The 24956-nt window shown below is 47.3% G+C and overlaps 1 protein-coding gene across 1 annotated transcript in view; it reads left to right on the plus strand.

The window, feature by feature from the left end:
• Positions 1–7353: 7353 nt before the first annotated feature.
• The window catches only part of LOC135907701 (uncharacterized), a 198862-nt gene continuing 181259 nt past the window's right edge, over positions 7354–24956 (plus strand). The window contains exon 1 of the mRNA XM_065439409.1: positions 7354–7446. Coding sequence (XP_065295481.1) covers positions 7398–7446 — 49 coding nt within the window. The 5' untranslated portion in view covers positions 7354–7397. The remainder of the gene's footprint in view (positions 7447–24956) is intronic.

The raw sequence follows: 24956 nt of genomic DNA on the forward strand, positions 1-24956 counted from the left end.
GTAGACATTGTAAATAAATCCCATATTCCTCGTTCTCGATGAGAACAAGTCCCTCCCTTCAACAACGTCCTCAGCGTGGATGAGTCGGACGACGGCATGGGGCAGCTACCACTTAATTCATGCCCCACCCAATCCTTACAACTGGCTGGCAGCGGTGAGAAGGATTTTGCGATGTTTCTGGCCCAAGTTTCTGGCTCACCTGAGTTTTCTCGACGGACAGTCAGTTAACGAAGATAGCGTGGAACGCGCGAAAGCATTGGACAGTAAAATGTCGAGATAAAGCCCCGTATGTCAGCACGAGCGCACCCTGCGCATGCTACTTCTTTGTATCAAACAAAAGACGCAGGGAAATGTTACGCGCCAGAAGCGCTTATTGTTATCAAAGAAATATCGCAATATCAATATACGTTGACTTTGCCGCTATCTATGTCTGAATATCCACCGTTCCCTCGCGGTACAGCGCGGAATAAATTGCAAATTACTTTAAAGCACACTCAGTGCACATCCTGCACCCCCCCCCCCCCCCAGTATAAAATACTTATAAACTATGTTAAAGTGCGTATAATAAACTTTACAAAACATTTTTTTTCTAGAACGTACTTATACAGGTAGTGCACAGGGTGTGGGACGATAAATAATGCCAAACCATGAGGTAAAGTCCATATGATGATAACCCAACAGTAAATCTAGATAAGCCGATTAAACTGGTGGCGTGCCGAGGGTTGAATTTTATGTCTTTGTATTATTAGCGCTGTCACCTCGGGGCGTCACCCAGAGCTCGAGATCTCTAACTTTTCCAAACTGGGGCCTTCCAGCATAGCACCCCAGCTTGCAGTTGCTGTGACAGCACCAACGCTTCAGTGGAGCATATTACAGTGAAAGCTCGTTAATTCGAACTTCAATAATTCGAATTTATGGATAATTCGAACTGTACGATTTGGTCCGGCCAAGCTCCACAGAAGTCTATGTATAAAAAAGTCCGTTAGTTCGAACGCGAGAAGGTTTTCTCACGGATAATTCGAACTACGCTCGCCTGGCACACGGCCAGAGAAACGCGCCTACTGCCTACACACAAGGCTGTATTGCCTCCGAAACGGAGAGAACGGCGAGAGAAGGCAAAATCGGAAAAAAATCTAACCGACGCGGGGTCAGCCAGAAGGCAGCGGCGGTTGCCGCCTCTCCGTTCTACGTAACCTCCGAGACTTCTTGCCCGTTGCGAATCTCGGAGGCTTTGCAAATCTTGTACACCTGCTAATGTTGTACGGAGATGGCACGGCAACCTCCAAAACACAGCGAATCAAGTACGTCGCAGCTGCGCTTGCAATCAAGAACCAACGAATCAGGGCCTTCGCCACCTTCACATGTTCAGCGTCTTTGTCTCGGCACTCTTCATCGGTTGTGCACCTCTGTTTTCAGCTTAGGAGGTATCGGCCGTCGCGATTCATTGTGATGGTGTTAAGCCTCGGCTAACGTTCGTTTCGGTGGACATCGGTGGTGTGGCACAGTCGGACCCAGAGCTTCGACTTGAAGATGGCGTGTGCCCGCGGCACACGCCATCACTTTCTGACACGCCGAATTTCTGACATGCCCTACTGCTTCCAAATCGCAGTGTACTGTTGCCCTCCTTCACTTTCGTTAGTTCGAATTTCGTTAATTCGATCTGAAGCGGCTTCCCCTAGCGGTTCGAATTAACGAGCTTTTACTGTATCATGAAATGCCCTTTCAATATGACCAGCAGCGCCTTTGCCTGCGTCACCGTTCGTACATTCTCGATAGTCGTCCTCTCACAGTGAATAAAGTGCTTGGACCATGGTCACGTCCTTATAAGGAGTGCCGGCCGCGCCCTTCGCGATTGTTTACTGGGAACTGATCTCCTGAAGTGCATATTAAATTTAAATTAAAACAAACGGTGAACGCTCTATAACAGAAGTCACGAACATGTAAGTAGTGTCCTCACGGGAATCAGCAGTAGTAGCACGGTCTAGATATTTACTGCAGTGAGCACATCACGTTGGGATAACCTCATATAAGAACCTGTACATAAACTAAGAACTAAAAAATAAATAAATGCCATTTAGCGGCAAGTGCGAGAGAAATGCGTTTGGATTGCATCGTACCTCTCTGAGGTCCCGGATCCATGTCTTAAACCGCGTTTACCACATTGCAAAGCCTTCAGGAGCGAAGTGCAACTGATGGTGGTCCGGAGCAACACACACGTACACTTTTTTTCCACGCTGACACTGTTAATGCTAACGTATTAAAAGTGAAGTGCTGCTTGATTATTCCTAAAGTCCCCACGGGCTAATTACCAGCTTATCTATTATTAAATGTCTACACAGCTAAGCCTGCTGTACGCGACACAACGTCGCTATGCAGTACTGACCTATCCCTGCAGAGCACTACACAATGCACATGCGGAATGCGCTACATGTACATTGCTCTGCACAAAACTATGCAGAGAACGCTTTCCTCCAATATTTTTCTCTATAAATGTGACGTATCAGCTGATGTGTCTCGTTTTGCGTGGCACACGAAGTATGCTATCTGCACCGACCTATAGAAGTATATACTGACCTCCTCGAACTTACGATCCCATGTGTGAGTACCGCATGCCATGTGGCTGTAACAGGCGCAATTGGACACGTCTACACCACATTTAGCTAAATGTCGCTAATACTAAATACCTCCTATCTATAAATAAACGGATAAGATGGCCACTTTGCCCTACGTGCCACTTACGCGCAAATATATCCCACTTAATCTGCGTTTGCAGGCTATTTACAAAAGAAAGAACAAGTTCGCACTGAACATTCGTATAAAACTGTAATTCATTGAGCTGCGCAACACGCACTTGGTCCATGGGCTAACACTGCCAGTGCATCTAGCGCAGCGATGGAACATGGAGACACTGGTCTCAATGAGATTCTTCAATTAGTTGAGTGTTGTGGTGATATTTCGTGTATGTTGTGTGTCTTTGTCGTGCAATGTGCATATCATTCTGTTTTTCATCGTAGCCATTTGGAGTACTATACTGGGCCATACTACCATGCAAAACTCTCCATGATTCGTTCAAGAGCCCCCCCCCCCCCCTCTCTCTCTCTCTCTCTCTCTCTCTCTCTCTCTCTCTCTCTCTCTCTCTATATATATATATATATATATATATATATATATATATATATATATATATATATATATATATATCTACATAACACTGAAGTGGAACTCAAACATCACAGAACTGGTATTTAGCGGCAGTATATGAGATTTTTCTCCACCAGGAAGTCGTGAAAGGCACTGACGGCAAGCCTCTCTTTATCAGGTCACGACCGTGGTCCAAGTACTTTGCTCAATGATAGAGACGGTCTGTCAAGAACGTTTATTGTCACACAGGCAATCCCACTGTTGGTAATATCTTGGAAATTCCACAAGTATATGCTACATTGAAGCGTAAGGGTTGTTACAGAAAATATAGGCTGGCAACGCTCTTCTTTTATGTGACACATACACAAAAAAAGAAGCTTGTGAGCTACGTTGAAGCACATACGATTGAGGAGAGGGTCAAACTGGCGGTCATATTTTTGTGTTTAGTGAAAATCGCAGGAATAGGTCGACTCAGTACAAGAAAGATGACTTTGCCAGATCATCGAACCACATGTCCTTGCATAGCGAGTGCCGAAAGGTGCGAGAAAGAGTCTCGATGTCCCATAAGGTGAGTGCTGTGGAGGTCATGGTACTTAACCCGCGCGTTGCAGTAGTCACTCATTCAGCTATGTCGTTCCCCTCAATAATAACTTAGCTCGCCATCCATTGCAAAGAGACCTTAAGACCAGCGAACCTCACGCCCCCTTATGTTCAGCAGCGTTCTTTTTGATATTTCATGTCATGGCCGTGTTGCCCTCTCCATAGTCAGTTTTCTGTACAAATAATGGCTGCTGCATATACGAATACATGAAAAGGCTTTTGCGGTCTTCGCCTCATGTTTGATGGGTGACTGTCCTGGGCAATTGGCTGTGCTTGCTGTGCTGGTGCTCGCATAGTGACCTTATGTGTACTTTTGTCTTGTGTTCGTGTGGGTAGTGCTTGTTGGGATTTTATTCTTCTTTAGTTTTCTTTTTTATTCTTGCCTGAGCAGTGTACTTTGGATTTTAGGATAGCCGGCCCTAAGGATGTTCCCGTTCCCATTTTCCTGCATTCAAAAATAATACTAAGTTCCTGGAGCATGCGATCAGATAGCGCCCGTCACAGAATAATTTAGCTCTTAGCCAATGAACCTCTGCAACGTGTGGACTTAACGACTGTTCGCGGGTGCAACTGCGCGCTGTTATTTCCCTGCGTCACCGGTTGCTCAGGGAAACTAGAACTGCAACCAGAGGGAATCAAGTTCATCGCATGTGATGGGGTTATAGTCTAGCGCCCAGGGAGATGACGGCCATGAAGTTGGTGTGACGCAAACGAGCAGCAAGCACTCGTTTCATAGCCAATTCCGCACGTAGGCTCCGAACTAGGGTGCCTAAAGAACTGAAACGCATGCACTGCACACAGCCAATGAAAATGACAAGACGAATGATGTACCGACATTATTGTTTTTGATTATAACGATGTTGGAGCACAAAAAATATATATATCCCAAAGAAAATCTGGGGTACAGTGAATTATTTACTGGATTCGGTGAAGGAAAGAAAGGGATGACGAGAGCGATAGGTCACTAGCTGACCAAACTGTGAACAGCGTGAACGAGTGCAGTGTAAGCAGTTTAATAAACAATTTCAATGTGTAGAAAGTGTAAAGCCGTTGCGCTGCGGTGGTTCACTTAATGAGTTTTTGTAGAAGTATTTATCTAAATATTTCATGTCGAAATTCGCTTCTCGGGTCTTCGCATAATATATACTTAAAACTAAGTGAAAATATTCTAAAATGTAAGATCTAGTCCCAATCTACGAGAGATGAAAAGAAAAGGACAATATTAGAAAGATGTAGTAAATGAATTTTCTTCTTGCACGAGATGTTATGAGAAATATTAACTAGAGTGTATGCACTATAACAACCGTTTGGATGGGTGCACAGTTGTACGAGACCTATAGGAAAGCCTATGCCCACTGTCGTTGTCGCTTGATAATACCAGCAAAGAACCGCTTTTAATGCGCAAAACCTGCTTGTCGGACAAGAATGCGTTCTCCTAACCGGCTCCCTTATTTTCAAAATCCGGACTAGTTCCTTGTTTGTCTGGGTTGCTCCAGGCCTTCAAGCAGAGTTAGCAATACTCTTTAGGGACAACCATGGTTTATCTATTTCTTTTGGTCTGTATACTTCTCGTTCGGATTCATGGTGCGAGAGTAGAAACTAGGGAATAAAAAAAAGGGTGCACCACACCTCCACTAATCGTCTACCAAATTGAACCAAAATAGGAAAAAAAAATGTGTCAAGAAACATACCACGACACAGAAGACAGAGGCAGGGAAAATGAGGTTCTTTCATCTCAACACAAGGCGTGACGTTTGGAGCAAGATTTATGAAACGTTGACAGTCGCAGTGTCGTAATTGTTTGGTAGGAAGGCCAGAGGAAGACCAGGCTCGACAGAGATCCCTCGGCGCTGCTCCGGGCAATCACCACGGGTGGCCGCAGAAGTGCGCGCTGCGCGCGCGCGATACCATCGAGACCTGTCACATTCGCTGCTCCCCGCAGAAAGCAATTATCGGACTTGTCCCAATTTGGAAGCGCGTGCATGTCTGTCTCCGCTCTACTCCTCGCAGCGTGTCGTGTGTGTGCGACATGCGCAAACGTTCACAAAAGCGCAATTGTGATGCGCTGACTTTGATACTACAGCAAATATTAGGGTTGTTTGCCCTAGGTGAGCGTTTCTGTTTACTTTCTGCCACGAAAGGAGTTCTTTCCAATGACGAAAAAAAACGAACTCGGTACTGTGCAAAAAAAAAAAAAAAAACTCGCAGTGAGTGAACGGGCCCCGTCGTGAGCCCGAGGAACAAATATAGGCGAATGGTGTTTGAGAGCCTAAAGGCGTCTTGCTATTAGCCCCTTCCCTATCAAAATTTGCACGTTCAGCACCCGCATGGGATGCCAGACAATCTGGCCTCTCATCTTCACCAGCTGGTCTTGTTTCTTTTGCGAAACCCTAGACTCACAGCCAATATCACACGACCTCCACCGACTTGATATCATCGTCAGTCGTTTGTAAAGAAATGTAGAGAGGCAGAAAAAGACAGAAGACGCACTCACAAATAAGAGTACAGAACTGGTTGGTGCTTCGTGTATAGACCGGGTACCTTCATTTAGGAGCACTTCTGGAAGGACAGATTTTATCGCAATTAAATTTGTAGACACCGCCAATCCCCAAAGCAGTCATCTTCACCAGAATTGTGTATCCACTGAACGAGGGCGACCCACACAGTAGTGTTGTGAAGAAGATAAGTGAAGAAAGACAAACTGAAAGGGCTCAATAGGAGTACACTTAGCGCAAAAGTAACATCAACAAAACTACAAACAACGCAAAACGACCCAACGACTCAACATAAAATTAATGAAAGTACATGAAGCTTGAAGAAAAGAAAATCTGACGACCTGATCCCGAAGCAGCCCTGCACCTGTCCGCTATAGCTACAAAGAGCAGCGCTCAGCTGTTTAGAGCCGCCTTATCTTAACGTCCACGAGAAAGCCCTGCTTCAGCAGCTTTTGCCAGGATTTGATTTGAGTGTTCCTTCTGCTGCCTCGTCTTCAACATTTTCTTGTTGTCAGTTCTGAAGTGACGAGGACGAAGGGAGTCAAGAAAAAGAAGCAGGAAAAAATAAGAGCGCTCGTCGCAACGCAATAAACAGTGGACTTGTGGAGGATGGTTCTTTTGTGTCGCTGCGTCTCCTTGGGCTTTCAGTAGCTCGCGTAGCCATGCCGGCCGGCAGGAGAGAACAGGGCCTCGATCGCGCCGTCGTTTTGAAAAGTTTCCCCATTGTCCCGTTCCCTTTCGCAGCCTTCGACAGGGCCCGGTCTGAGCAATTACTCAACGCAGGACCCTTTCAGAAAAACGCCCACACTGGACGGACAAGCGCACGCCCGTGCAGCGCAACTGTTGCCCCGCTGCCCGAAAGCACCCCAGGGTGTGTTTCGCGTCCCGAAGAGGAGGGAGCCGGTGGCGCCTTCAGTCTTCTTCTTCCCTCTCTCCCGCTTTCTGGCAGGGGAGGCGAGGCTTGCTCCCCTTCGGGCGGCAGCCGCGCGCCGGCGGCGCTTCGGTTGGGGCGGCGCGCGGACGCGGAGAAGCGCTGGTAGCGGCAACAGTGCTGCTCCGTGAAGCGCCTAAGAGCCGCGCAGTGCGCATGCGCGGGGAGAGCTCGGGTCGCGCAGGGGGAGGATGGTGGTCGGACCAAGCTGACGGCCAGGCTAGAAAGGCATGCCGCCCAAATACGACAGGAGAGCACAGACGCAGCGCACCGAAAGCCGTGAGTAGACGTGTCCACGGGCAAGCCGGTCACGGCAGCTGGCAGGCGTGTCACGAAGCGGCCGGCGAAGTGCTGCCGGCGACCCACGTCGCGATGCCGCGCGCGCGCGCCACAAGTGAACCGCCGTCGAGGCCGCGTGCGGGGCCGGCGCAGCCTGCCCTCGGCAACCGCTCGGCCGGGCTGCAGGCTGCGCGGCCGCGGCACGTGAGGAGCGCGCTGCACGTCGCCGCGGCACACGTCGGCCTGTGACGCGCCAACCACGGGACGTCCGATGACATGTCGGGCGAGTTAATTGGCACGCTGCCGCTGAAGCGCGAATGAGGTGACACGAGTGTGACAGAATGCGCGAGCAGGCTGCGCGAGGCCGACGCTGAGCTCGGGGCACTTTGAATTACAAATTATAATTAACACAGCTAGCTAGATTACGTGACAAGTGTGCCTGATGCAGCACAAAAGATGTCGCTCTGCGGCACGCGTGATCTCGTGCTCTATCATAAGACTGTTCAAAACACGGCGGTCATTCTTTTTTTTCTCCTGTAAAGCGGGCTTGTCCGCCTTATTACTCTTGATGTGGCGAAACATACAGTCTATAGCCAAAGGTTTGCGTTATAGTCTCATTTGATTTTTTTTTATTATTATTCAGGGGGCTCGTCGGTAAGAAACAGATTATGTCGGAAAGCAACAATAAATAAACTAATTCATTATCCTGGTAAACATATTTACGTAACGCTGATGCCAAACTTCAAAAGCTATGAAGTAGGTGAGTTTAGCATTCGGCGCATGGTCAACTATGTCATGCACGCATCGCGACCAAGAGCTTACTTGGTTTACTAGATGTAATATCCACGTATCCAGTAACCATAGTGGTGCCTGTGTTGTCATTGTCATGTGTGCCAGCACGATGAACACATATCCTGAATTACGAACATTTCTTAAGGCTTTTTGCGGTCGGGTTCAATATTTTGAGTCTTTGTCATGTTTTTTGACGAGTGCGATTGTGAAGTTATCAAACGCATAGTTTGTCTGGCGAAAGTTTGTTACAGGCTGCAGAGTTTTGCAAAGATGCAGAGTGCTTTAGGGAAACCTGAAAGAAGGCCATGCCCGACGATAAAGCATTTGTGGAAGACATGCTTAGGCGGTATCCAATTTCGAGCAGTGGTGTGTGGCACAATTTATCCACCTGCAACAAAAATGGTTTCAGTCGACGAACTGTTGTAACTCATTTAAATGGGTGCATGCTAAATTTGTTGCAAAGTTTACCAAAACAGACAAATCGAAACAAAAATATATTAATATGCGGCAATATAACCAATACAAACCTAGTTAATACAAGACAAAGTCATAACAAGCGGGTTAACCCCCCCCCCCCCCCTCTCTTTGCTTTTTCACATATTTTTCATATATATTGACAACACTGTACCATGCTCGTTCGATTTTTAGAGAAATGACCATCCAGAGACGTAACTGGATATTCCTCACAAAGTCGCCCTTCGTGCAAACATTTACCCGTTATTCCATGGCTGCAATGTCAAGTCGTGCAATCGCTATGAACTGAACGAAATTTACACCACAAGAAAGCAAAACGTAAAAGTAATCATAAAACCTTTTCATAAAATTTGAAGCAGTGGACAGCTATAGCAATGGCATAATTTAGCTATATTTACCGCTTATTTGTAACGACATCACTTGTACTGCGTATAACGAAATATTCATAGTGCTGAAAATTTTTCTTGGTGTTCACTTCCAAAATTAAAGTTGGCCAAATTATATCGTTCAGCTCGGAATGAGCGGCTAAATTTACCTGCCATATAGTATAATGCAGCACAAACGGTGGCGTAACTACTTTGGAGCACACCATATTTTCTTTAGGCACACATTTTCTCTTGGTTTGAAGATTATTCAACCTTAATGAGCTCTTATTTATCCGTTGTTTCTGCGATAGCAAAAGAAAGAAAAGAGGATATAAACACCAAATCGTTCGCTTTCACGGCTCAGATATTCGGTGTTCAGCATAGGGAGCAACAGCGTGTACGAGTGTTGTCGGTATATAAACTGCACCTGGCGGTAGTTGCGTCGAATCCTGCTGAGCTTTAGATGAATAGCGTACACGTGAAAACAACACACCCACAAAACGGTCCTCTGCCCGCTTGGAGAGAACGCGCCTCGGGAGGGAGCCGGTTAGTTGGAAATGCCCGTGACAGGAGGCACGAAATCAGCGGCGCTCCGTCCGAGGCGGCACTCGACTAATGTCCTGGCCAGCCTGCAGCGCACAGTAGCTCTAATTGAATATGCTAATGCACTCAGCGCGCAACAGAACCCGCACGACTTGAGCCCTGTTGTTCGGCGCACGTAGAATGAATTTACGCGCGCGATCAAGAACGCCTTGGTCTAGCGCCGCCTGGAACACTTGTGCACCGAGCGTTGATGACCGGACGGCAGCTGCGGCGCCGCGGAAGCTGACGCACGTTGGATCAACGCGCGCAGCAGAGCACGAGAGCTGCTGTGAGGCGCAGTTGGTAGCCAGCCGCATTAGCAGAAAGCAGCCAGGGTGGCCCAGTCGTCTCACGTTGTTCCGAGTGCGCAGTCGAGCGGTACTTGCGCCGCGTCTGCCAGACAACGAGCGCACAACATTTGTCCTCTGTAAGCAACACGCACTCCTTGGCAGGCAGTTTGCCACATTTAGAAACTCTCAAAAGCCGGAAACCTAACGCGACCACGCAACAACAGCTGCGTACATCTGTCTCCCGCCTTCCGAGCTTCGGATTTCATGTATATCGCGTCCGAGCAACCTTCAGTAACTCAACTAAAGCCGAAGCGGGGTGCTTATGCACCGCGCGTACAGGGCACACTAAGCATGCCTACCCCCCTCCCCCCTCTCTATGAACTTTCTTAATATCCCGCAGTCAACGGCACGCATGACGCAAGATGAATTGGACGAGCACATATTGCATTCCTCTGATACTGCTGAACTTGGCCAAAACTGTCGTGCTCATCAGGATTGCCAGGCACAGCTCAGAAGACTCACCACACCATCCACTGGTTGATTGCGCAAATGACTAGGAACATTTAAGTACAAGTCTGGACGTCGTGTAGTTAGGAGTTCACGGGCCCGTAAACCGAAACAAAGGTATCCGTCGAGATGGTAGACGCCCTAAAAGTGAGTGCAGTCTTGCGAACCCTGGCCGGTGTCTAAATTTGCTCCTGCACTACCGCGCTTACCTGCGCACGTCCAATGCGCGTTCTTCTTTCTTTTGGAAGCAGCACCTTCACGCATTGCAATTAGCAGTGTAACTGTTTCGCACATCCCTGTGACAATTGTGAGCTGGACATTTTTTATGTCGTGCACGTGGACAGGCTGAACATTATAGAGTTTATACTTACTCAATTGTCGGTCCTCGTCATACCACCGACCGCCCGTTAATGCTTAGTGATGATGCCTGCACTGCTGCCGCGGAATAATTCAGGTGCTTCGCGGCAAGAGAGTTCTGGCGCTCGCGGCAGAGGACAGCGTAACTAATGCATGCACGCGCGCGCGCGCGCACGCGCACACACACACACACACACAGACACACGCGCGTGTATATATATACGTGTCTCTCTCTCTCTCTTATATATATATATATATATATATATATATATATATATATATATATATATATATATATATATATGTATATATATAAGAGAGAGAGAGAGAGAAAGGGCGATTCAACAGTTTAGGAGGCCATGGAAGGAAACATAGTGATAAATGACTCTAGTATTGTTTTCTGCACAAATACATTAAAATGAGGGATAAATTTGCAATCAATAACATATTCTTAATAAAGGAAAATGCAAGTGAAAGTCGGACAATGCACAGCTTTGTCGCTGATGGGAGCCGAACCACTGACCTCCGCATGACGTGTGCGATGCTCTATAGCGATTGAGTTAGGGTGACAGCTCCGTCCACTTTATTGGGTATTACAGCAGGCGCATTTACAACCTATGCCTGAGAGTGTTAGCCAGCGCCATTCATGACTATGGCGGCCGATGTGGAGCACCATTAAAACGCAGGCGCCACTCAGTACGCGCTCTTAGGAGTAGGCAACGTGCCAATAAACCCTCGTGTGCTACCTAAGGCCCCAAGGCTGCTACCAGAGTGCAGACCCTCATCGAGGTTTCTTGGTGCCCAAAGGGTTTCGACCGGCTTAAGTATGACACGGGCTGCTCCCCAAGCGGTTCACCCAGGAACGAAAGTCGATTGTCAGATTGGGGGTCGCTTGTGCCCTTTTTTTGACCTGGTTGACAATCGGCGGCAGGTGGTTTCGAATCCACAAACTCCGGCATCCAAAGCAGACAGTAAACCTTTGAGTAAAAAGTAAACCTCTATCATCAACCACCGCGCCTGTTGCTTTAGTGCGCGCAACAGAAACCAATCGGTGGCGTGAGTTTCAAAGCCAACGACTGCGTCGCTGCACTATATCGGTGGCTGTGCACTAGGTAAAAAACAGAATTCGTTCATTGGACGCATGTTCAATGGCATAGCGATGACTGTGGGCAAGGTGTCCTTTTTTCTTCATATTTAGTAGGCTCCCTTTATCACAAGGAACGAAATGTTGCACAAAAACGTATATTTACAAATATCTACAAGTATAAGGAGAGCAGCACAAGACTAACAGCAGCCAAGATGTCGAGGAGCAAATTCTACCTCTTCTTCATCGGTGCCGGCCTAATGCTTCAGACTTCTGTCTCGCGGCGTGATTACTGCGGAATAGGTGAAAAGTGAAAAATCCAGAGTAAAAACCATTCTGGGACGCTGCACAACTTTCCCATTGGGAACGTTTTTTTTTTTTAAATTCTGGGCTTGAGAAGCCACAACTAATCATGCAATTAGACAAAATGCAAGAAAGGTGGAGCATCTTGCTTCACTAGTGTTGCCCACAATATACTTTTAGTCGCTTCTTCATATGATAGACGGACGTGTTTTTAAAACCTTGACTTAGTTAATCGTGGCGCCCGGTATATAGAACACGAGGGAGGATCAGAAAGTATTTGCCCGCTCCCCCCTTTTTATTTAAGCCAAATTACGACTGTAAATGCCAACTCAACATATCCATTCCCAGCGGGGGACCTTTCTTGGACCGGCGCGGCCTTATCTGCCGCTAGCTCCACGGCACGGCGCTGCTGTCAGTTGTTGAAGATGGCGGTTGTGCTTCACACGTCCATGTCGTACGAGCAACGAAGTTTGATTCGTTTTCTACGAAGCAAGAGACGAACGCCCATCAAAATCTACAGGGAAATGCAGCCCACGTTTGGGGAAAGGTGTCTCGCTCTGCGAGTGTGAGGTGGTGGCGTTGCGAGTTCGTAAAAGGCTGTGAATACTTGCGTGACAATGAGCGTTCGGGAAGGCCGCGTGCGTCGCTGACTGACGACAGGGACACCTCAAATTTAGTGCTGCGATGGGACAAATGTCTGAACCTGTGTGGAGACTGTGCGAAAAAATGGTGTAAGGTACGTAGAACACTACGTTATATTTGTAATTACCTGTATGTTCCCTATTTCGGCTAATAAAAAATAGGGGCAAGGACCTTCTAATTCGCCCTCGCACACATCATACACACATAGATGTTGGCGCCATTAGGGTGTGCCGGCTACTCCTCCTAATAGAGGGAATGAAAAAAGAAAAGCATGAAAAACATCGGAGATCACACATCTAGTACAGTTATGCTAACGAGTGAACCAGCACAGAAGCAGCGTGAATATAAATACGCCAAGCACAGGCCGATAGTACGAAACCTTTGACCCTCGTGGGCTGCCTTGGAGGTTGATCTCTCGTGCTGGCTGATCTAAGTGTTTTAATACTTAGATTTTCTTCACGTCATCAGGTTAGTTGAACCTCTAATCTTGTAAGTATGCCTACTAGTCAATAAAAGAAAAAAAAGCTTTATGTATTCGTTATTCGTTTCTGTTACCCCGTATATGTTTCTTTTGTGCAGTCTGCGACGTCTCTGTGGTTTTTGTTTTCCTCCAATCGAAAAAAGAACAGAGTCCTTATATTTTCATCGGCATAGGTGGGGAAACGACGTCAGCGTCACTGGAGCGGTTCTCAGTCACCCGAAAGCTGTGCGCCAGGGAATGCGTGCGCGTGCGTCTACTTTTGCGTCAATCGCCAGCGTGAAAGCAAGTATCACGGTGCACAACGCTTGAAAAAAATTTAATTTACGTGCCAAAACCTTGATCCGATTCTGGGGCACGCCGTAGTGGGAGACGCCGGATTAATTTGAACCACCTGGAGTTCTTCAACGTCCACCTAAATCTAAGTACACGGGTGTTCTGGCATTTCACCTCCATCGAAATGCGGCCGTCATGGCCTGGATTGAATCCCGCGAACTCGTGCTTAGCAGCCCAACAGCCTAGCCACTAAGCAACCATGGCGGGTACACACAGCTTCAATATACATATACGCTACGCTATGCGGCTTCGATTTTTTTTTAAGGTAAACTCAAGAGGCGAACTGCTCATTTCAAAAATAAATGGGGACTTTCATTAACCGTGTCCATGAGCCGCTTTTTTTTTTTTTTGCGCACGATGCATCGCAAGCAGAAAAGCTTTATTTCTTGAAGAGCTCAAAAGTTACAATGAGACTGTGCTTCTACATGCAGACTGGAGTGCTCTTTTCAAAGCTCCAGTCATCATTGAGGCAGTGACTAATGGGGCTTTGCTGCCAAGGACAAGGTCATGCGTTTCATTCCAGATTAGGGCGGTTCTAATGGACGATACATGCAAAATCGCTCATGTACTTATATGCAGGTGGGCGTTAACGAAACCTAGGTGGTGGAAATGAAACCGGGACCTTCCCCTTCAACGTGTCTCATAGCGCACGCGTTGCTGGGGGTTGTTTAATACCCATCAATTGCTAAATAAACAACTATATACATACCAATATTCTTGCAATATTCGCTGCATGTCACTTCCGAGAGACCGCCGTGCTGCGTTGGCCGAGGAGGTGACTACAGTGGCGCTCACGACGCGTACACGAGTTAGAACCGACGCAGTTTCTTTCAGTGCGCTAGTCGCGCATTATGTGCGTTTTGGTAAAATTGCATTAGCTCTGCGTGCGGCGCCACGCGAACCAACTCGCTGGTTCGTTTAACTGACCCGTATGCTTACTCTAAAGAGTCGGGCAAACTTAATGCAGTTGAAAGTCACGGATGAAAGAATAGAAGGATCTCATCGTATTAATACATTTCTTTTAAGGATCACAAGACAAGAACACGCCCATACCCTTACCTCCTACTCCTTCCGCAAAAAGTTCCCAAATTATCTTTATTTTGTTTTACTTTTGTGAAAATATTCGGAGGACGCTTAAGCTTCGCCTGTAAGAGTGCAACGCCATAGCATTAAAATATCTCGGACTGCTTCTCACGCTTCCCGGCAACTGCAGCTTATGTAGCCGTAATATTTAGCGGGAAACGCTGGTGGCGAACGCTATGCACGGAGGCGAGCTCTCTGGTAGAGACGCAGCCTTTTGCGTGGGACAGGGATACGCGGAGGTGGGTGGCATCGCGACGGTGTTGCAAGGAACCGGGCGCGCCGATCTGTGAATCTTAGAAACGCTGGAAAAGGGGTTTGAGTTTCCGTGTAACAGAATTTTGTTTTCTCGTAAATTCAAATTACAATCCGACGCTATCATGTGCGTAGGTTGGGTGTAAGTCGTACTTTACGATTTTTCTAACGCATCGTGCGTTGATAAATTCAGTTAGTTCAATGACGCATCTACGTTACTAGGAGTGCCTGCGTGGGTGGGTATGCATGGTTCGGAATGATTTATGGCTCACAGGATGGTCGACACTGGACACGGGACGCGGTACGCCGGCGCCGGATCTTCTACAATACGGGGCCATTATCGGTATCGGGTTAAAATAGTAGACTGCAATAGCCGAACTCCGTCTGTTACCAGCTGGTAACACGTGCTTAAGTGGTTTCTCTTAAGTAGTTGAGTATGTCTTTCCCTCCTTTCACTCCCTGCAATTATGAATAGCATGTCATTGTGTTGTAATTTCTTGACTTACTTTTTCTCTACTCTAGCTTTTGTGTTGCTAGTAGCGTATGTTTAAGTGGTTTCTCTTTTGTTAGTGCTAAATGACCTAATTGGGGATCTAGCAGCGCTCTGTCGAGGGCTTTTTCCTTCTTATATCTCTAAGTTGTTTTCGACCAAATGTTGTTTCTCGTGACTTCGACCTTGACCATTGCGTCATGTTAGGTGGTACCTGAAATTGATTGTTTTCGCCGGCCAAATGAGAGCTTTCTTTTTTAATTATACTTATAAAGCCACTGATCTTGTATGTAATCTTCACTTATACGAAAAATTCGCCCTTCCTGTTATACGCGTAGACCCTCTTTTACGTACGTGTTTAAGCACATAAATTAATATTTTGCCATGTGCTACGGCGGTTATAGCTCTCGACCTCGTACCGATGCACCTTTGTCCAAGATATTGGAGGGCCATCATAGAAAATTAGCGTCTAGTGCGTCATTCACGCTATGCTAGCGTGATACGCACGTACTTGGTAACTGGCAGCACCACGCCAGCTGTTACTATAGTGGTCACGGAAGTGTTAAAAACGGACATCTGAAGCGAATATTCAACGGTTTAGCTACTATAATCACGCTCTTGCACGATATGCCATGCCAGCCATCATCCTGGCTCCACCCCGTAATCCTGGGACCTTTTCCGGTGCTGATGGCGACGACGTCGACGACTGGATTAGACTCTATGAGTGCGTAAGCTCACATTACAGGTGGGACCCGACAATGATTGTGGCAAACGAAATATTTTATCTACAGGGAAGTAGAAGGCCTGGTTCGATAACAACGAAGAGTAGCCCACAAGATGTAGCGTATGTAAGACAAAACGCGAGTTGCGCGGCCAACTTGCAGGCTGCCAGCGTGCCGCCAAAACAGAACTTGCCTTGCGTGTGCAGACGTCTACCGATTCGTACCTGATGTACATTCATGATGTGCTGCCCTTTTGCCGAAAAGTTGACTCCAAGATGACAGAAGCCGATAAGGTCGCGCACGTACTGAAATGAATCGACGATGATGCGTTTGAAATGATTGTGTTAAAAGACTATTCGACAATTAACGAGATTATTGCTGAATACCGACGCTTCGAAGATGCTAAAAGCCGATGCATTGCCCACAACTTCACCGGCCTTCCGAACATGGCAGCGGCTTCAACGTATGAGGACGTTTGTATAGTGACACAGCCTTCAACGTCGGAGACTATCACCCGAATCGATCAACGTGAAATCGAAGCCTCATCGCCCACACATTTCATGCGAAGGGAGCCCCGTGCTCCCTGACCGACCATATCGCTTATACGATCCGTTGTTCGTCAAGACCTCGCAAACGTGGACATTCAAACCATCTGTTCGGTGAATAGTTCTGACATTTCCCCTTCGGCCACCTTCAACCGTCTCCAACTCCATTGTCCTACTCCCAATTATCGCGATCCGAATGCGCGGAGGCCGCCTGACGACAAGCCAATTTGCTTCCGATGTGGACGTGTCGGACACATTTCGCGGTATTGCCGAAGTCCTCGGCCCGCGCCTCCTCAAACAAGCTTCTCCAGCTTCCGCTATTCACCTCGAAGCCAGCACGAGGTATAAACCCAAGTTGAACCAGAAACATCTGCCGAGAACACTGCGACCGCCGCAAAGTACAGCCGCTCGCCTTCACCACGACGCCTACCTCCTCGTTGACCTTCCTCACGCCGTTCCCCCGTCCCCGTCCTACTCCCGGCGCTTTACTTCTGGAAACTTACGGCTGCAGCTACCGGCGGTGACGCTGCTATTACGGACCTGCCCTCAAATTCCACTGTTGACGCTCCATTAGTTGAATATTACCGTAACAATATCTTGTCGACTAGTGCGGCGACGGTGGGGGAATTAACGCGTTTAACCTTTTCCTGTATCTCGGCGACAGCTATGACAACGATAGATATGTCTGAGCACTGGCGACTCTGTCACTAGCACTGCATGTTCTGCGTTACAAGGCATCAATTGCTACAAGGACACATCGACCCACTCGACGTAGACTAAAGTACGAGATTCGTTGATGAAGGCTTACAATCAAACTGCCGATCAATCGGAGAAACAGATAGCGTGCGTCAGTTTCTGAAAAGACTGCGAGTTGTGGAAGATTATCGCTAGGTGGGGAAAAGACGGAATGCTAGCGCGACAGGGAAGCAATCAGCAAAGTGAGCGATGTCTGATCTGAAAATGGCGTGCTCGTGGGTACACACGCACTGGTGGCGTTGTCATGGAGCCCATTCACACGAACGTAGCCTGCATTCATTGGCAGAGCGGTCGCCGGGCGAATTTCCCCTTCGCGTCTCTGCAGCAGCACTCTGAATGCTCCTTACACAACGCAGAAACTGCAGGGTGACGGAATGGAGACATTGAAAGCTCGAAGAATGCCAAGCTAATGTTCACCTCTTGAAATCAATTACACTTCAACATGGACGCTGTACTAAATGAAGAAAACCGTGTCCTAAAGCGTAAACCTTCTTATTTCTATTTTATGCGAAGCATATTACGAGAGCTCAACCCAGCTCCTCAGGCGCGGCGGTGTCGCCTTCAATACCACGTGACACCGTGACGTCACGACAGAGGAGAAGTGGCTTTGGCTCAACTCTTGCAAGATGGGCTGGGTGGGAATCGAACCAGGGTCGCCGGAGTGTGAGACGGAGACGCTACCACTGAGCCACGAGTACGATGCTTCAAAGCGGTACAAAAGCGCCTCTAGTGAATGCGGTGTTGCCTTAGAAACGAGCTGTTTCTAAGGCTCAGGCGTGCGTCGCTTGCTCAGGCGCACATTTCGTTGCCGCGCCGAACGCTGCGTTGCTCGACGCTCACCGCGTCCAATGCGGGGCGCGTAGTCGCTGCGCTGTAGCTCATTGTCTTACACCCCTTGGCGGGTCGACGGGAACGCTGTCGCGTTCCACTCTTGAAGGCGAAGCAGAGTAACGCATGAGTTGTTTCTTCGTCTAGCCGAACCAAATATAGCCAAGCAACAGCAGTTCACCAGGCTAAACAGTGGTTCAACAACTAAAATAAAGGCTAGTATGCTTCGCATCCTGGGCTTAACCTTACCTAAGCCACAGCCATTTTTTTTTATTTTGACAATGTAGTTCGTTTTGCGGACAATAATCTTTGCCGACATGTCAACTAAACTCAAACGACCGTTCTTAGATTGAACTTGGCGAAAACACTACTTTGTGGCCTTTAGACCAAGAGCATGATTCAGTTCGCGTGAAACGAAGCATTACGCTATAACAACTTAGAGTTGAGCCGAGCGCGCTTATCTGATTTCTGTGCTCACTTTAAGACCTGCTGACGTGGTCCTCTGCCAGAAAAAAAAAAAAAACATACCGAGGGTTAAGATGTCGACTCAGGCTGGCAACGCACCTGAGCCTTTGCGGTTCTCAACAGTGTTGCGCCAGCATAGGGCTCACGTGCATCAAGGCCTTAATTGAAGTTATCCCCTCTCTGGTGTTTCTGTAGCTTTCTTCTTCTTCTTAATTACAACATCGATGAAATATACGGGCTAACTGTCATACAGTGATTTTGTGTGACAACCTACGGTGTACTGGTCCTCAAGCGCTTATGTATCATAGGTCCTCTCTACCGTTTACTAAATTGAGGGTCATTCGCTTTGCTGCTAAATCTGACGGCAACCACAATGACTATCAACTTTTGTAATATTTCTTGCAAAGTAAGTGACATTCTTCTCTCACAGAGCGAATTCCTTACTGCATGAAAATGAAACAAGCACCCATCGCGAGAGAGTGTATGTGGTAAGGCGACAGAACTGTGAGTCGCTTGGCCAATGCTACTTTGAGCTAAAGCAACATTGTTGTCTCATGATACACCATAAAAAACTTCTATGGAAACAAAATCTGCTCTAGGATGTTTCTCAACCGAGGCATAAGCGTCGAAAACAGAAGCGTGAAGCCTAACTTCAGTGTCTTTTCCTCGGTATCGGAGAACTCCTTTTCTCTGGCTCAAATGCGGACACTGCCCTAAGACCGGGTTAAAAAAAGATACGAAGGGGGATGAGGAGGGGGCTGTCGTGGGGAAACACCATAATTCTCCTCCATAACGTACGGAAGCGTCTGCAACTGAGAGAGAAAAAGCAAGAAGAACGAAAAAAAAAGCACCTCTGTAAGCGCACTTCTCGTAACTTGGCTCGTCTGGCGTCATTAAACATACATGGAAGCACCGTTACGTCTGTACAGGTTGGCCAAAAAAGCACTTCTTTCAGGCGCAGGAAAGAGGCCGGAGAAGTTGGCATCAGTTGCGCGACTTTCCTCGTAGTCCAGCGTAACAGAAATTGTCCAAGGCCGTGCCGCAACTGGATCCCTATGGCCAGTAGTGATTCCTGCAAGCGCTTTCTACGTTTATATTTTTCTGTGGTGCATTCGAAACCGTATACCGTAGGGATGAGCACTGAGCGAGCGTTTTTACAACATTGCACAAAACAGATTTTTGTTTTCTCTCTCTCTCTTGTTTATTCGCGCTTTCTGATTTCTCGGAATGATGCTTTAGAAGCGCGCCTTGTATACCGTCAAGGGCTTCTGTTTCTCAAAAAGAGTCAGCGAGAATGGTTGTGGTGATTATAACAACGAAAAGAAGAAAGCAACTGTCGAGGGACTCGGCACGCGTTAATTGCAACGTCAAGGTATTTCTTTTTTACGCTCCGCCGACCGATACGCACACCCACTACTTTAGCACACATCTCTTTCGCTGGCTTCTTGCTTTGTAAAAGACTGTCTTCAGTAAACACACACTAACAAACATGTATATGCACACACGGACGGATAAACACGAGTACACATAATCCAATAATGCATTAAAGTTCCATATGAGGAGATAATTAACATCAAATGCTTCTTGTTTTTGAGCTGGAGCAGCTTCATCGTACGAAAAAAAGGAACAGATGTTAAAAAGTCCAGTAGAATACATCAAGGAGTAACAATTAAAAACAATGAAGAATAATTATTTCCAGTCCGACAACACTGAGCAGAACAGAATACTTGATTATGACTAATGAATCAAGTACTACGTCTTCCTTTACTTGGAGGCATTTCTTGCTTTTATTGCGAAACTCGGAAAAGGAGCACGCTGGGGACATTCCAAGAGAGAGTGCAGTATAATGTGCCACAAGCACTCGCGCTATTTTATAATGCTTACATGCTTGACTCTGCTAGCTTATTTTGTGCGAAGGTCTCTAATGCTCCCAGTGTGAAGACTTTCATTTTCTACCACAGTTCAGCGGTACTGTTTCCATCTTTCCACAGCGGAATAGTTTAGGCTGGGAAAGTATTCTTTAAAAGTCATAGCTAGATTCATATGGGGAAAAATAAAAAATAAAGGTTGCTTATTACTAGAGAAAGTGGAGACCACACTTATTTATTAGATTTTGCTCAGAAACCTCACTGTCAGTGTGACATCACAAATTTCGAAGTGTTTATCGTATCGGGGCCGTTTTGCGTGTAAGATGACTTCCCGATTTTGTGCTAAGTCCTTCGTTAACTAAGCATGCAGCTTTTCGACGCTCTCGAAATCCACATCATGGCACATTGCTCCAGGAGTCAGGGTGTCAGTCGTCGCCACCCGTCTTTTGTTTCTGCGTTTTTTTCTGGCTTACCAAACCTTCCTGTCACGCCAAGACTTTGGCTGCTTCGCTACTCCACAAGCGTAAGCTGCTAAAACAGCCTAACCTAATATTCCCGTTTAGTGTTTCCTTTTCCAAAGCTAATCATCTAAGTAGCAGCGTACTAGTACACCATCGAAGAATGTCAGAGACCCGCTGTTTTGGCTCATGTTTGAACCGCACCGATGGCACCGGCTGTTGGAATCTCAGCGCTGCCACCGGCTGTTGGAACCTCAGTGCTGACACCCGTTATTGCAATCGGACCGCTGGCGCCCGTTGTTGCAAATGGGTCGCAAGCCCCAAGGGTAGCGTTGGCCTGGCGGCCTGGGGCACACTGGAAGCATCCGAAGGTCCCAGCAAAGCATGAGGCGACTGCTAACAGAACAACTTGTTTATTCTAGCATCGCAAAGAGCGGGCGGTCAGGTCGACCGAAGTAGAGAGACGGGAGAGCACGTTATTCAACAGAAGAAATCGGAGCCTCTCTCTTGGCGTCCGGGGGCAGCTGCTCTTATACTCTTGGCGTCGCGGGCAAGAAGGAAGGTCACGGAACGACACCACGTGACAGCGGCGACGGACGGACTGAGAGACACGTTGGGACAAGGAGGTGACGCATCAGCCGGGCCGGCGCCGGTCAGACCTCCTCGCTTCACACTGGGGGAGCTCCTCTCCCCGGCTGCCGCGCTTTGACAAGCGTGGGCACACACACACACACGCACACACAAAGACACGTGGCACTGAACATGCCGGGACGCGCTCGGCGGGGATGCGTCGCGGCCGCTCCGAACGGGCCAAAATGTCCGCCGCTTTAAACGAAGCTCCGGCGTACGTTGCATCCGCGCTGGCTTTACCGCGCGTCGTAGGCGAAACGTAACACTCAGTATAGCCATGTGCCATTCAGTGGGTTTGATTTTCAGCCGCGGAGGCCGCGCTCTGATGGGGCAGAATGCTGAAACGTTCGTTTACCTAAACACTGCACATGGCACCTCTGGTAGCCCACTTATTGCTTGGAGACGGTAAGCCGAATTAATGCTTAAGCAAAGAAGAATATCGGAGAATTTCGTGCAGATTCATACAGAACGTAAAAAAAAAGTTGGTATGTCCCTGTTTAAAGCGGTACGTTATGAGGTCTCTCCTTGCAGCCTCATTTTACAAAGTACTGTTTAGAGAGAGAGAGAGAGTAAATGATTAATGAAAGGTAGGGAGGCTAACTAGGACTCAGCCCGGTTGGCTACCCTACACTGGGGAAAAGGAAAAGTGGACGGAAACATTAAAAGAAGAAGTGAGAGTCTACTGGCGATATCATTCGGCCACTCAGTCCGGATCACAAACGGTGACTCAATCCGGTAGCTTTCAAATATCGCAGCAGCGCTTTTGTGGCTTTTTGTAGCTGTGATATGCGAGGCCACGGTACCAAGATCTTGTTCAAGGCGAACAGTTTTCTATCTAACTGATTGAGAGCTGTGCAGAGGTCATGTCTTTCATTTTCAAAAGATGGGAAGTAGCACAATAGATGTTCTATAGTTTCCCCGACACCGCAGGCATTGCACTCGGCGCTATCAGCCATTGCAATAAGAAAGGTATATGCATTTCTGTTTAAGTCAAGGTTACCCTATAGACCTACATAAGATTGCCTATATAGCTTTAATCGTAATGCTGTTGTTAACCATGGCAGTTAATGGAGTAATACATCCGCCCCAGTGCGGTTAACTAACCAACGACTTAGATGGAAGGCGTGGGAATGGCAAAAAACAAGGACACAGTCAAGAAAAACACCACACAGCGACTGCCGTGTCTTTCTTATTTCCACCCTTATTCTTTGTGCTGTTTGCACCCCTTCCAAGAGAACTAACCAGACCAATGCCGTGCCCTTTCACAGCGACTTACACCAGACAACCAGACTAAAGATGTTAGCTAGTCTACTACGCAATACAAACAGAAAACTAGTTGAAATCGCGAATTGCGAATCGATCGAGAGGCCCAAATTAGCGGAAACAGCACAATGTGAGTAAGAAAAAACCGCGAGGCAGAAAATCTCCCAAATGCATGCTTTTACAACCAGTGACCACTAGAGTGAGGTCATGTAATCACGGATGAAAACTTCACAGCGTTTCATTTTCGCATTTTTGAACATAGCCATCGGATACACTTAACTGTAACTGTAATCGGTCTGCACGGGGTCATTAATTTAGGCCATATAGATCATATTTCTAGAAGTGCGAAGGAAAAACCCCTCCATTGTGATTGAAGGATAAAGCGAAGGAATGGATTTGAGAAAAAAAAAGTCTCAACAGACGATTCACTCAAATTTACACCAGAAAAGTACGTAATTGCGGGAAGGGAACTTTCAAGTGCAGTGACTTCAGTTGCGCCTCATCCCGAAGCTATCGTCTTATCGCCAACTTGAGAGCCCCTGATTTAGTCTTTGAGTAATAAACTGTACGTGATCAGAAGCATTATCTTTTTAGTCAAAGCCATTATATTGGATTTGGTGTCTTTGTTGGCTAATAAAATAAGAATTGAGACCGTAGCTTCATGCGCCACATGCTGAATAGATACGAGATATTGTGAGTGAGTGAGTGAGTGAGTGAGTGAGTGAGTGAGTGAGTGAGTGAGTGAGTGAGTGAGTGAGTGAGTGAGTGAGTGAGTGGTGAGTGAGTGAGTGAGTGAGTGAGTGAATGAGTGAGTGAGTGAGTGAGTGAGTGAGTGAGTGAGTGAGTGAGTGAGTGAGTGAGTGAGTGAGTGAGTGAGTGAGTGAGTGAGTGAGTGAGTGAGTGAGTGAGTGGAAACTTTACTCAAAAAGAAGTCAAAGGTTGCGGTTGTCCAAGCTACGCGTCGAGGAGCCCTTGGGCACTGGAGGCTGCCTCAGCCTCTGAATGACGCGGACCTGGAGGTCTGAATCGGAGCTGCGAACGCGGCTTCCCACTTCTCACGATTAGATATTGGGATCCCCAAGAGCGTGTCCTTAGGGCAAGCCCATAATTTATAAAACGGATCAGCTTTCTGCTGACAATGAGCGCAATTGTCGGAGTTTAGTTCGTGATTGTAGTGAGAAAATGCTATGCCGTTCGGATAGGTATTGGTTTGGAGTGGCCTCCAAGCTACTCTAAAAGGGAATTATACGCTGGTGGGTAAGAGGCCTGGTTTAGGCGGTAGTGTTGCGCTATTTCCTGATAGGATACCGTACGGTCCCTCACCGATCCTATAGCGTCGGCTGATCCGGGGCTCGGCTGATGAATCCTCATGCGGTACGGTAGGATGCGTCGTTATCTGGAGGGGAGGATTGCGTCGGTACCCATATGAGCTGGACGGGGGGCGGGTAGGAGTTTTTAAAGAGGAGGAAGTTTGTGATTGCGGGGATGCGGCCTTTTGCGAAATTTCGTATAGCGGACTTAGAGTCACTAATGTTGTCGTTATATTACAAATAAAGATAGTTGCTCTCAAGGAATGAGAGAGACGGCAAATACACTTCAAATTTCACCAGTGCCAGCAAAACAGTAAACGTACAGTCGGGATCAAAAGTTTGGGGAACACTACACCAGCACCGCGCCCTGGAATCGGTTGAACAGATTGTATTCTATAAACATGCGCACGAACGTGTGCGCTCTTGATTTCAGCCGGAATGCCCAGGCTGCGAAAAATAAAAAATAAATGTCCCGGCACATTTGGTCTCCAAACTTTTCATCGCGAATGTAATCTGTGCAAAAGCAGCGTGTGGATCTATCGAGAACATTTTTATAATATTTATACTGAGACGCCGACGTCATAAGACTGCTAATTTCCCTATTTCAGTTTTATGTAAGCGAGGCAATGA

This window comes from Dermacentor albipictus, chromosome 1 (genome assembly GCF_038994185.2).
Source record: "Dermacentor albipictus isolate Rhodes 1998 colony chromosome 1, USDA_Dalb.pri_finalv2, whole genome shotgun sequence".
Taxonomy (NCBI): domain Eukaryota; kingdom Metazoa; phylum Arthropoda; class Arachnida; order Ixodida; family Ixodidae; genus Dermacentor; species Dermacentor albipictus.